The following is a 14,946-nucleotide window of genomic DNA, read 5'->3' as shown; positions in this document are numbered from 1 at the left end:
GCGTCGAGTGGTGGTGTCGTCGGCAAACGTTGGGTCGGTACGGTACGTCGCCTCGTAGCTCAGCTTCGGTTAGTTGGTAGTCTACAGTCCTCATAGGTGTTTCGCGGCTTTGGAAGGTGTTGGGAGGCGTATGATAGGCAAGGAAATTACAGTGTGTAGTCGAGTGCTTAATTCCCAAGCGCTGAATTACCAGGACTCTTCCGTCTAACATGGGCCAGGAAAAAATCGATCACAAAATGACGAACATTCAGATGTGAGTAAGGACAAGAGTCAAAGTCAGCAGACTGTGTAAGCTGTGGGGTTGACGAGCCTCCAGGTCCTATTCTTTTCGCGCTGTCTCGCTCACTGTCCCTTCTCCCCTTTCATGGCCCCTTAGCTTGGCACTCCCCGAAATCTTCGTAGTCTGAACATTGTCGTTGATGGAACAAATTTACAATTCCACTCACTGACTGATCGCCGTCTCCTGACAACGGCTCCCAGTACATGATGGAAACCTCCTGCATTGTATGGACTGGTGTGTGACTCGGCAACCGGCATTTCTCTGTCGGGGCTGTATGCAGCGTTGGTCACAGTCAGTCCAACACATTGTTCCGATGATTTTTCGCATTCCCTAGTCATCCTGAAAGCAGCCACAGGACAGATGGTTGCCGGCCGCGGTGACCGAGCGGTTCTAGTCACTTCAGTCCGGAACCGCTCGACTACTACGGTCGCAGGTTCGAATCCTGCCTCGGGCATGGATACGTGTGATGTCCTTAGGTTAGTTAGGTTTAAGTAGTACTAAGTTCTAGGGACTGGTGACCTCAGATTCCCATAGGGCTCAAAGCCATTTGAACCATTTTGACAGTTGCTTATAACGGCTGTTTCTGTGTGGGAGCTTCATAGTCTTACGTCTGTGCTTCATCTGAGATTGAGGCGATGTCCGTGATTTATAAATATCATTCTTACTGTCCAGCAGCAGGCCCATTCTTCGGATGTTCTGTAGTTTCACCCACCCTGTCTCCCTCTATGCATTTTTGACGCTTTTGCGTCTACGCTCCATCTCAGTTCCAGGAGGAGTCCGCGAATTATCAGCACGTATCTCGCTTTTTAAGGCAGGCCGAAATATTCTGCAGCAAGCCAGAAGTTTCACACCCCGCCTCTGTGATCCACGCATTTTTGTATCTATGGATCATCCCATTTCCTGCATAGGTTTACGACACCGGTTTTTCCAATTGTCCATCATGGTATCTATTCCCAAGAAAGCTCAGGGCGTCCACTAGCCTCCCCCTGCGAGGGTTGCAGAACGCTTGCACGTCCACGCTTCCCAGTGCCGTCTCCATCGCCGGTCCAAGACACACCCCTCGTCCTGAGCCTCTGTCGCTTGGAGGCAGCGAAGTTATTTCAGTGCATAAGTTTGAATGTCCAGGCCTGAATGTAAACTACTAAGGAAATATTCTTTAAATGACCATACAAATCAGAATTTCACTTCCAGTATTTGTATGCTTGATTTTGTTCCACGGGCATTAGGCCTTGGTTCAAGGCATGTTTCTGTACCTAGCAGTCCGTTTCTTAAAGCTCGAGAAATCATCAGATGTTACGGAGGCTGTTTCACTCTTAAACAAGCTCATCAAGCTGAACTGCTTATACCTGTCTGTACCACAGCAGGATCGTGACGTCATCAGACAACTGCCTAAGATCGGGGAGTCGCGTCGACGTGTGTTATGGAGATTTTAGCAAGGAATAATTGGCGCTGCTTGCTGTATTTACCATGAGGCTCACAACTCCTCATTTCAGCTTTACTTTCCCGTAAAAGTAGTTTTTGTGTTCTTGAAGGACTCTTTGTTGAAATTATTTTTATGGTTTTGAAGGACTGAAGTAGTAGGTACGTTGGATGGGGGTGGGGTTCTCGGGCAGAGTCTTTCGCCATTGATGCAATCGATGACGTCATGACATTTCACCTACCCATCCCCCCTCCACCGTCTAACATAGATCAGTTGCCCTGTGTGTAAAAATGGTGGGAAATTTAAATTCAGAGGGAAGTTAAAATTTTAGTGGTTTTTATCCACTCTCGTGTCAGCAGGGATTTTGTCCTGAATCAAAATTGGCGGGAAATCCAAGATGGCGATCTGATATGGCGACCAGGGCATACTGGTCCTACAATGTCAGAATCCAAGAGTTGGAATAATGGGACAGGATCTATGACGTCAAAATCCAAGTTGGCTGACATGGAATACTGGCTCCACAACGTCACAATCCAACACTTGGTCTTCTTGTTTCTTGGCATATTTTATTCTCCAAACTTTCAGTTTCTAGAAATTATTTTATAATGTTTGCAAAGGCAGATCGTGATTGCTTGGCACGATCTGGCTACTGTTCGGTGTACAACCACAGCGCTGCTGTAATAGTTTGGCGACAGTCATCATTAACAGTATTCACTCTTTCGACTGTAGTATGTATTCTGAATGTCTCAATAGCTTTACGGCCAAGTTATCTGATTGTTACAACTGCAGAACATAGACTGATGGGATTTAAGTGCACAGGTAAACACTAAAACAATACCTAAATTGCATATTAACTTGTATTTGGTATATTAGGTCAGACGTTTGTGGGACCTGTTCTCCGGATGGCGGGACAGTGGTTTGCGGCGCTGTTATCTTGATACTAGCTGGTCAAGTCCTATACACGTTATATCGTTGAAACCGTGTTAAAAGCTGCTTTTAAGTGGCGCGGTAAAGAAGTAACTCTATTAGAAAAAGTCCGTGTCGTAATTCGGCTACTATAAATGATAAAAATTATCTGCTAACGTCTTTAAATTCGTCATATTGTCCGATATAAGTTGGCGAAAGCTGCCCCTCGATGTACTTACTTATTCTGCTTCACGCTGTACAGTTGGTTTCTTATATGCTAGCCCAATGCACTGGAATTGACTCTTTAACGTTACCATGGAAGCATTCACGACAAGTTTTTAAATCCTACCAACGCATCATTTAGTGACCAGAAAATGTAGATGTCCTCAACTACATTAAAATACAAGCCTGTTTCTTGATTAGCCTCTACAGCATTTGTAAGGACGAGATTTAAATTGTGACTCAGTTGTTTTTGCACACTATTGTATGCGCCGCGTATCCTCCGTCGTAGCTTTAGGCTAAACATGTACTCATTGTTAGGGCCTTGCTTTCTTTATATTCAATTAACTGATGATTTTATCCCAAAGTGGATTGATCTTTGATCTGGATGAAGGATCTAAACGATTCATATAGCTGCACGTCAGTTTGATATCCAAAATAATCTTACGTTATTTTAACGTAGGGGAAGACTTCTCTTGACTTATGCAATTTACTGTTTTCTTTCCCACTTTTCCTCCTCGTTTCAATTTTTGCTTACTTTCTCCTGTTCTTTGCTTTCCAGAAGTACCTTATTCGCGGGTACATTGCCAGGTCGTCGCAGTCTAGATACGCCCATAGAATTATCGTGGATAGTTTCCTTAATTATTATGATTATTTTCCGCTTTTCCTCAGAGTAAACAACATATCAAGACGCTACGCAGTTCTCAACAATACAGGGGCCCCTGCAGCTGCCGACGCCGTTGCTTAGTAACAGTTTGAGACGAGACGACTGGCGAGCTACGTGAATGTGACTCCATTCTGTGAAGACTTACGAAAACTGTGAAATGCAGGAAGAAAATATAGCAACTGCAGCAGTCAGAAGGTAAGACATCAAATATCTGAATTTTGGCAATCTGGCACACAAATAGTAGGCGCCAAATCGGTTGCATCTTCCTGCGGATGCTTAACAAATTCTCACAGGCATGTATAGTTAACGAATATGGAGGTCTCCAACACTGCAAAAATAAATTCAGAGTAATTAGCTTTTGCAAACAAGACATCAGGCTGTTCATCAAAGTTTGTCTCGGGCAGTTTACGTTGAGGAAGCATTAATTTGAGGTTCAAATGGTTCAAATGGCTCTGAGCACTATGGGACTTAACAGCTGAGGTCATCAGTCCCCTAGAACTCAGAACTACTTAAACCTAACTAACCTAAGGACATCACACACATTCATGGCCGAGGCAGGATTCGAACCTTCGACCATAGCGGTCGCGCGGTTCCGGATTGAAATGCCTAGAACCGCTCGGCCACTCCGGCCTTCTTAATTTTAAGTTTATTGTAATTATCGGAAAATCAGAATAACGTAAAATGTACATTCTCCTACGAAGTTTATGTGTTATCGTTCGCTGCCTCGATGACGAGTTGACAGTCATCTGGTTTTAATCCTGGTAGTGATAAATTTTCGTGGCCAGAATTTGGTAGGGAAAGGAAGGAGAGGTATTTCTGATCTCATTTTACTGCGAGGTTAAATCTTTACTATCTGAACTGTTGAATGGGTTACTGAGTATGTGTGATGCTTTCGGTGATGATCCCACCCGACAGATGGTTGCGAACGTCAGTCTGCTGTGCTACACAAGAAATCACAGTAACACACATCGCACACACTTGTCACAGAACGCTGAGGGATTAAGCATTTCTATGTGCCTCAGGCACCCAGTAAAATGAGTTAAATGTCATGAATGAACAGTCATGCAGTTTTCATATGTTACTTGTAGCGGTTGTAGTCTCTTCTCGTAACTGTGCATAGCCTCGTTCATTCGTTGCTAGCTCTAAACATTACTTACAACCCGCCAATTGTTATACATCTCTATAACAGACGCAGCAATAGCTGTTTCATTTTTGTTGAGATTCAAGGGTTTAGAGACGCAAGTAACTACATCCTTTCAACTCGGGCTTTCAGCAACTATCGCTGGTGACCTCTTCAACAAAGAGAAAAATAGAGGAAATATTTGATTGACATCAAAAGCTACAGTTAACGGAAGCAGCGTTATATGCTTCTAGTGAAGAGTTATGTTTATGAACGGAAAAGGAAAAACAGTAGAAAGACAGTAGAAAGACTAACAATTTAGTCCTTAAAGAAACCTGTAAGGGTGGCTCAGTCTATTCCAAAGAGAGGCGCTGGATACCAGAGTCAAAGATACTAATTTCAGCTGAAGTACAGACACGGAGTACTTAGATCTTACGATGCGTGTTGCAATTGGTAATCTCTTCCGTTTTTGTTTCCGTTGCTCGTAGCCAATCGTGTGATAATATACGATAGCCAGTGAGAATCGCGGATTCTAATGATTTGTTTCGGCGCAAAATACGACTTCACGCAACAAGCGATTTCAGTACTTCTACTTTCACAATGGACACTAGAAGTGATTAGGGCTCTAAGTCCCGCGATAATGGGTTTAGGGTTGATTACTGATTTTCGTAACAATTTTTATTTACGTTTCTTGGAATATTGTGAGATTTTTTGCTTTATTTTTTCGTAATTCAGTGTAGCTGCTTTAACTTGCAGGGCGAGACAGTGAGATGGTGCATAAACTGCGGATTCATTGCCAAACACAGGCTGTACACGAATTGTTCTCGGCCTATGAACCTTGCAGACCGGAAAGATAGAAATAATGATTACAGTGGTTGCGCAAATAGACTTTTGTTATTTGACACATTAATATTCGTCAAAAAAGTTGATTAGATGGAAGCAGTATCACTACGGGAGACATACTGAAAATAACTTGTTTGTGGATTAAAAAGATGTGGAACCAGTTTCACTGCTGACCATGATGTTGACTGTTGCAATTTTTGCAGCGTAGTTTTATTGTGGACTGTGTGAATGGCGACAGGCTTGAGGAGCTGAGTCGGTTGTAGAGACTGGTTCAAATGGTTCAAATGGCTCTGAGCACTATAGGACTTAACTTCTGAGGTCATCAGTCCCCTAGAACTTAGAATTACTTAAACCTAACTAACCTAAGGACAACACACACACCTATGCCCGAGGCAGGATTCGAACCTGCGACCGTAGCAGTCGCGCGGTTCCAGACTGTAGCGCCTAGAACCGCTCGGCCATCCCGGCCGGCCGACTGACCAATCTGTGTTTGGCAAGTAGTGTGGATGAGGTGACAGGCGCTTTTTCGGCAGATGGGTGTTTGGTGGCATGGAGTGAGGAACCACGTAGTGTATCTTTGAAGTTGTTCGCAAAATAACAAAACATGTTCTCCTGAATGTGATAAGCAGTTTCCGACTGTCTTTGGTTTTTTAAAGTAGTTTTACACGACTGAGCCTCAGTCAACGAAATTTCAATCATATGACAAACATTTAAAAACTTAGATCATGTACTTTTTGGAGCAAGCTCACTGTGTTGGTACAAGATCATTTTTCCGCGCATGAACTTCAATAGCTTTTACTTCAACTAACTACGCAGAGGATTAAGTCTTACTTGTTTTGGTATATACATGGAGGAGGAAGTGGAGTCAGGAAACGTTTATTTATGAAGTTCACAGAACGTGTTTCTAATATTTACATTTCGGAATAATTCAATCAGATCTAGTCTTGCTTGTGAGAAATATACATATATTTTTTATGAATATGGTATGATTTTCGAGTATATGGTTAGGCATGAGCGTAAGAGCACAGCTTAAATTGCTGCTAGTCAAATGAGCAGTAGTCCTAATCATATTTACGGTATTATTCCTCGAAACTTCTTTATCTTCTTTTTTGCGACTTTCGAATATGTAGCTAGGCAGTAACCTAAGGGTACACCTTAAATTGCTCCGAGTGAAACGACCAACAAACATTTTTACAGTACTGTTTATCAAACTTTACCGTTGTTTACAAATGTTACGATTTTCGACTATGCGGTTAGCAGGAATCTAAGAGCACAATAATATGTACATAATAATTCACTTACGATATCACAAACCATAACTCCGCAAAAACGCTGCTCACAATGCAGTTCACTTACTACCGTTGCAAATTAGCCCTCTTCATTTGTCAGGATTCACTGCGCCAATAGGAACAGCGTGTCATTCGCTGCCTTTTTTGCTGGAAATATTTCGGTACTTTAACTACATTTCTGACATAATATACAACATTACAACCGGAAAATATCATTCGCTACTGACGCCCAACCCATGTCTTGTCGTATATATTTCCCATCATTCTTGGAGCAGCTACCAACTTCACAACGCAATGTAATATGAGAGTTAGGTACACTGTCACTACACTTTTACCCTGAATTCGGCTATCTAAAGCAAATATTTTTTTTTTTTTTTTTTTTTTGAGCCTTATAACAACTGGACGATTCAGCTGGGCTCCACATACTACACTACTGGGCATTAAAATTGCAACGCCACGAAGATGACGTGCTACAGACACGAAATTATTTAACCCACAGGAAGAAGATGCTGTGATATACAAATGATTAGCTTTTCAGAGCATTCACACAAGGGTGGCGCCGGTGGCGACACCTACAACGTGCTGACATGAGGAAAGTTTCCCACCGATTTCTCATACACAAACAGCAGTTGACCGGCGTTGGCTGGTGAAACGTTATGATGCCTCGTGTAAGGAGGAGAAATGCGTACTATCACGTTTCCGACTTTCATAAAGGTCGGATTGTAGCCTATCGCGATTGCGGTTTATCGTATCGCGACATTGCTGCTAGCATTGGTCGAGATACAATGACTGTCAACACAATATGGAATCCTTGGGTTCAGGAGGGTAATACGGAACGCCGTTCTGGATCCCAACGGCCTCGTATCACTAGCAGTCGAGATGACAGGCATCTGATCCGCATGGCTGTAACGGATCGTGCAGCCACGTCTCGATTCCTGAGTCAACAGATGGGGACGTTTCCAAGACAACAACCATCTTCACGAAGAGTTCGACGACGTCTGCAGCAGCGTGGACTATCAGCTTGGAGACCATGGCTGCTGTTACCCTTGACGCTGCGTCACAGACAAGAGCGCCTGCGATGGTGTACTCAACGACGAAACTGGGTGCACGAATGACAAGACGTCATTTTTTCGGATGAATTGAGATTCTGTTTACAGCATCATGATGGTCGCATCTGTGTTTGGCGACATCGCGGTGAACGCACATTGGAACCGTGTATTCGTCATCGCCATACTGGCGTATCACCCGGCGTGATGGTATGGGGTGCCATTGGTTGCATGTCTCGGTCACCTCTTGTTCGCATTGACGGCACTTTGAACGGTGGACGTTACATTTCAGATGTGTTACGATCCTGCGGAATCTTATATTTCAGCAGGATAATGCACGAGCGCAGGTTGCAGGTCCTGTACGGGCCTTTCTGGATACAGAAAATGTTCGATTGCTGTCCTGGCCAGCACATTCTCCAGATCTCTCAGCAATTGTCAATCGTGGCCAAGCAACTGGCTCGTCACAAAACGCCAGTCACTTCTCTTGATGAACTGTGGTATCGTGTTGAAGCTCATGGGCAGCTGTACCTGTACACGCTATCCGAGCTCTGTTTGACTCAATGCCCAGGCGTATCAAGGCCGTTATTACGGCCAGAGGTGGTTGTTCTGGGTACTGATTTCTCAGTATCTATGCACCCAAATTGCATGAAAATGTAGTCACATGTCAGTTATAGTATAACATATTTGTCCAATGAATACCCGTTTAAAATTGCTACACTAAGAAGAAATGCAGCCAGTTGCTCGGCCACCATTGACCAGACGTTTTCAATTGCTGAGAGATCTGGAGAATGTGCTGGCCGCGGCAGCAGTCGAACATTATCTGTATCCAGAAAGGCCCCAAGGACCTGTAACATGCGGTCGTGCATTATCCTGCTGAAATGTAGGGTTTCGCAGGGATCGAATGAAGGGTAGAACCACACATCTGAAATGTAACGTCCACCGTTCAAAGTGCTGTCAATGCGAACAAGAGGTGACCGAGACGTGTAACTAATGGCACCCTATACCATCACGCCGGGTGATACGCCAGTATGGCGATGACGAGTACACGCTTCCAATGTGCGTTCACCGCGATGTCGCCAAACACAGATGCGACCATCATGATGCTGTAAACAGAATCTCAATTCATCCGAAAAAATGACGTTTTGCCATTCGTGCACCCAGGTTCGTCGTTGAGCACACCACCGCAGGCGCTCCTGTCTGTGATGCAGCGTCAAGGGTAACCGCAGCCATGGTCTCCGAACTGATAGTCCATGCTGCTGCAAACGTCGTCGAACCGTTCGTACAGATGTGGCTGTTGTCTTGGAAACGCCCCCTTCTGTTGACCCAGGAATCGAGACGTGGCTGCACGATCCGTTACATCCATGCGGATAAGATGCCTGTCATCTCGACTGCTAGTGATACGAGGCCGTTGGGATCCAGCACGGCGTTCCGTATTACGCTCCTGAACCCACGGATTCCATAGCCGTTGGGATCCAGCACGGCGTTCCGTATTACGCTCCTGAACCCACGGATTCCATATTCTGCTGACAGTCATTGGATCTCGACCGACGCGAGCAGCAATGTCCCGATTTAAATAAATAAAATAAATACGATAAACCGCAATCGCGATAGGCTACAATCCGACCTTTATGAAAGTCGGAAACGAGATGGTACACATTTCTCCTCCTTAGATGAGGTATCACAACAACGTTTCACCAGGCAACGCCGGTCAACTGCTGTTTGTGTGTGAGAAATCGGTTGGAAACTTTCCTCATGTCAGCACGTTGTAGGTGTCGCCAGCGGTGCCAACCTTGTGTGAATGATCGGAAAAGCTAATCATTTGCATATCACAGCATCTTCTTCCTGTCGGTTAAATTGCGCGTCTGTAGCACGTCATTTCCGTGGTGTAGCGATTTTAATGGCCAGTAGTGTAGTTGTTCGCCAGGGTTGGGGGATATACTCACTCTGTTCACTTTTGGACAAGGCAGCTCGTTGTGTGGTCGCCTTGGTGTCCCTTTGCGTGGTAGCGGTTGCAGCTGTGGTACGAGGTGTCGGAGCACTGTAGGCGGCAGAGGACGCGGCGATGGAGGCGGCGGTGGAGGCGGCGGAGGCGGCGGAGGCGGCGGTGGGCGGCGCGGCGGTGCCGGGGCAGCAGACGGTGTGGCGCGAGCAGGCCGTGGGCTGCTTCCACAGCACGTGCCGGCAGCGGTGCAGCGGCTGGCACACGCCGGACTCGCCGCTGCGTGTGCGGCAAGGCGACCCTGAGGAGCGGCCGTACGATTACTCTCAACTCTCACTCACCGTACCACATGATCACACCTCCACCAAAACAAAGCGATTGACAGACGAGCACGTAAGAGGGCGACGATAGCTGTCCGCCTTGGCAAATATGGTTATGCCAGCAACAGCTCTGCGTTTATATTTCTAGCATTTTAACATAAAATACACTCTAAGATAAAGAAAACACGCACCATGAAGGCATTATCCGAATGGGACGGAAGGTTGGTCTGAGGGCTAAAGGGACCAAACTACAGGGTAATCAATCCCTTGTTCCAGATGAAAACAAGGCTCAGGATAAAACAACTCCCAAAGTACGTTTGGTAAAGGAAAAGGTGGGATGGAAATCTGTAGACGTGATGTACAGTCTTAGACACAAAAACTGACCGCCGCCCGGCCGGCCGCCACTGAGACTAAGTGCGAGTCGTTCACTTAAAGTGTCCAATAAAACCGACCGCAAGTTCGGCAGTCTGCACAACCTCGCAACACTAAGAGGCGGAAGTGTCGGGAGGAAGTGTTGTCTGCTTCCGAGAGGTTGTCGTGGCGTGTGAGCCCGGGTTCTAGTAGCCGACACAGTAGCTCAGCGTATTCGTTCAGAGGGTTAGCTGCCCTCTGTAATAAAAAAAAAAACTGAGTTAATGGATCAACGACGAACTTCGGATGTCTTACGACGTCCGCCCTGAGCAGATGCAACGAACGACAACGAACAAAATGAGATTAAAAAAACAAAAAACGTAATCGTCGTGCATTCTAAACTTGTAGTCGCGTGTTCGCGTCCAAATGTAGCTACCTTTTCTTTTTTTTAATCACGTTTCGGTCCTCGGCTTCAGTTACGAGTTTGACTGAGCATCAAAGATAATTCGCTTCACATTCTACCCATCAGAAATAAATACTTCCAGTAACAATTACGTAGGACAGCTCGCGGCTGCGTCACGATCAGAACAGCTGACGCTCCAGCGTTTCCTCGCGCTGCAGCGGCTACCGGCCACCGACCAGGCGCCACCCGCCGCCTAAAATCGGGCAATGCCCAAGTGATCGCGGCGCTATCCGTGCATGTATCAAAAGTCATTTTCAAATTTGAAGTTCTAGTTATCTTGCTGTTTAGCACTGGATTTTCCATACTTGAAAATCACGAACTACGGTTAAGCGTTGTAAAATTTGGTCGCAGGTCGAAAAACGTGTAACCGCTGAGTTGAAAGTCTTTTCAGTTGACGATACATTGAGCGACTTGCGTGACGATGATGAAATGGTGAGGAAAACACCCAGTTCCCTAGAGGAGAAAATCTCCGACCCGGCTGGGGATCGAACCCAGGCCCGCTGCATGACGGTCGGACGAGCTGACCACTCAGTTAAGGAGGCGGACACTTACATCTCTGTACACTTTGCACGATAGCTAAATATTATTACGTATACTACTGCGTAATTGACATCTCTGGGCTTGACCGTTCACTTACACATCGTGCTCAATCTCCTGGTCACAATTCGACCCCAGCTCCCCGCTTCGCGACATTACTAACGGCAAAAGAAGTGAGTGACGAAACAATTATTTGCATGCATACCACTTAAATACGTTATTTTTCTGAAAGTTTTCAGGAGAATAATGATGGTTCAAATGGCTCTGAGCACTATGGGACTTAACATCTGAGGTCATCAGTCCCATATAACTTAGAACTACTTAAACCTAACTAACCTAAGGACATCACACACATCCATGCCCGAGGCAGGATTCGAACCTGCGACCGTAGCAGTCGCACGGTTCCGGACTGCGCGCCTAGAACCGCGAGACCACCGCGGCCGGCATATAGGGTTCTTTTGAAAGTAAAGTAATATGGAGGACCATTCGATCGGCACCTACCGTGTTGATCACTCGTCTCCCACCTCTCTTTGGCTGCACGATTTGGTGATTTTGAGGTAATGTAAATGTCGTAATTCCAGTAATGCGATCGATATTCCAAGCAGCTGGCTACTTGCTTAATTTATCACGCTACTTGTGTTGCTTAATTTGGTCATAATTTGTGACATCGAGTTGTATCATTAACTTTGATTTTGCGAGCTGCCCAGACGAACATATACTCTTCCACACTTGGTTCTTCCTCGTATTGTTAATGACATTCTGCAATTAGAGTTTTAGAGAATTTTTTCTCTTAATTTTTTGTGATTTTAATGACCCATTAGAGCAAATAAATATCTGTTTACTCTCTGTCTTGATTTATTGTTCAATATCCTTTACATTGACCTAAAACTTTTCCATTCTTAGCCGACCCAGCAATCTTACTTTCTCGCTGTCATGGTGTTATCGTTATGAACTGTGGCCTGATTCAGCGATAACTTATGCTAAGAATTGAGAGAAGAGAACCAGCACTACATTCGCTCGTCGTGTGTGGTCAAAGATTTACTGTATGAAGTAGCATTGCACCTACACTCTTCGGCTCTGATCTACAACTGGGTCTCAGGTTTCAAGCTTCTTTATGGAAGAATTTTTGATTTTTTAGTATTCTGTTTTCTAACGTAAAAGGAAATGAACAAGAAAGTTTGGAAACATTTTATGTTGTAATTTAGTCACTACAGAAAAAAACTGACGTTTTTACGCTTTGCATTTTAAGGCTGTTACCGTAATATCTTTATTTCTTGTGTTTACCGACTCTGGTGTAGTGTTCTCTGAAGTATTATAGTAAACGTGAGATATCTGCTCAGTTTTCGAGGCACCTTTTGACGAAGATATTGTTAACCCACACTAGTAGGGACAATATTAGAAGTAATGATTTTAAAGAACTTAATTTCCTCCCCGTTTAACAAATTACATAGCTAAAGAACAGTGCAACAATTCATAGAAAAACTTACAAAAAACTCAATTGTGATTTACGAATCACAGATGTAACCAAACGTGTAACATCCAATAACTCAAAAAATACGCTCTCGTGTGTTAGCTCTTACTTCCATTGACCCCTGAAATTAGCAGGTCAGGATAACATCCATCAGATCACAAAATTTGAGGTAAGTCTACTGTATGTACTCGTGTACTGTAATGTTCAACGTAAGACTTGTTGTCAGACTACGGCACCAGATAATTACATAATGCTGCATTGTGTTCATGGTAGTGACAGTCCATTGTATTCCTATTGTGATAAATGATGTGCCAAGGCCCAACAGCAGTGAAAGTATATCTACAACATCTTTGCGGTGTAACTGAGAGACATTTAAAGAAGGAAAACAATGACTTTGGGTTAATCGCAGGGACTATGTACATCTACGTAGATGTAGATGACCAGACTGGTATTCACACTTAAGGCCCTGGAAGAGGGTTCATCGAATCACTCTTACTGTTGTTCTCTACCGTTCTATCCTGAACAGCTCGCGGGAAAAACGAACACTTACATTTTTCCGTGCAAGTTCTGATTTATTTGATTACAATGATCATCTCTCCCTATGTAGATGACCGTCAACAAAACATTTTCGCGTTTGCAGGAGAAAGTTGGAGACTGAAATTTCATGGAAACATCTCTTTGCAGCCAAAAACGCTTTTGCTTTAATGATCGTCACCTCAACTCACGTATCAAAATCCATGACGCTCTTCCCTGTTTCACGACAATACAAAACGCGCTGCTTTTCTTTGAACTTTTTCGATGGCTTCAGTCAAGCTTACCTGGTAGGGAACGAATTTAATAACGGTGCATAAATAATTTCGAACAGCATGCGACGAGACAGCATTTTCTTTTTTCTAACGATTTATGTATGTGGGGGAACGTGAGCAACAGAACAACGATAAAGAACACGTTCCGATGAACTATCGCGTTCAGGTAAACAGCTTTCACTAAAGTGACCGGAATACTATCAGCTTTTGATTTATCGTTTGCGTAGAAGTGCCGCTATGTCAATGTCTGAAGTCGTCTGAACAGATAAAGGAGTTCGGACTTCTCTGGTGGGCAGGTAAGTCATACACATATCGCGCCAATACAAGTCGCCAGGTTATGTTGAAACTGTCAACAGCAGTACGTGACATGACGAAGAGAATAGTGACAAAGTTCTACACTTCGTATAGTTTTTCATTAGTTACGCTTTAATGCTTCCGCAACGAACTTCCATGGTTCGTATTGATTAAGGTAACTCAATGACTGCGGACTCTTAACAGCTGGCCGAGATCCGCCCAACAGGAAGGGACAACAATAGGGGAACTGGAACAGGAGTGACGACTGCGTATTGTTCCTCACCATAAACTGTGAGCCGAAGTCTTATAATTAGTTCCATATGTCCATGGAGTACTTCATGAAATGAACATTTACAGCACGGTTGAAGGTAATCTAGATAAACGACTTCACAGAAGACCTCAGAGCACCTAAACATATATTCTACGCTAGAATAATTCCTCTTTCTGAAAAACTTTGTTTTTAGTATTATCTGTCTGCATTTTATATTTCCTCTACTTGACCCACCATGAATTGTTTTTGGTGCCAAAATAACAAAATCCATCTACTGTTTTCAGTGTCTTACGTCCTAGTATAATTCCTTTAGTATCCCACGACATAATTCGTCTACATTTCGTTACCTTTCAACGCACTATCAGTTTCGTTCAATTAATCCATCAGCTTAACAGCTCATGATAATACAACGCGTTTCGAACATGTTCTGTTCATCTTCAGGCGTTTATACGTACATACGTATAAATAAATGTTACTTAAAAATAAAAAGTCTTAAACTAGATTAATCTAGAACTTTTTGTCCATTGTTTGTTACTGTAGCGGCTGGTGTAGCATTTGGAGGTTGACTATGTATGATACTGCAGCCTGAATAGGATGCAGATAGATTTGCATCAGACGTGTTATGAAAGTAGTGTGAAAGGCTATTATATGACAGTTGTTCAAAAGTGAGTGAAATCTTATGGGACACAACTGCTAAGGTCATC

General features: G+C 44.1%; 1 protein-coding gene across 2 annotated transcripts in view; it reads right to left on the bottom strand.

Moving 5' to 3' along the window:
* The window catches only part of LOC126268728 (trypsin-1-like), a 103,175-nt gene that overhangs the window by 38,769 nt on the left and 49,460 nt on the right, over positions 1-14,946 (bottom strand). For both annotated transcript variants that reach the window (XM_049973934.1, XM_049973933.1), the window contains exon 2: positions 9,734-10,030. In XM_049973934.1, coding sequence (XP_049829891.1) covers positions 9,734-10,030 — 297 coding nt within the window. The remainder of the gene's footprint in view (positions 1-9,733; positions 10,031-14,946) is intronic.

The sequence above is a fragment of the Schistocerca gregaria genome, chromosome 1 (assembly GCF_023897955.1).
Source record: "Schistocerca gregaria isolate iqSchGreg1 chromosome 1, iqSchGreg1.2, whole genome shotgun sequence".
In the NCBI taxonomy this organism is placed as follows: domain Eukaryota; kingdom Metazoa; phylum Arthropoda; class Insecta; order Orthoptera; family Acrididae; genus Schistocerca; species Schistocerca gregaria.
This window is presented reverse-complemented; position numbering and strand designations above follow the sequence as displayed.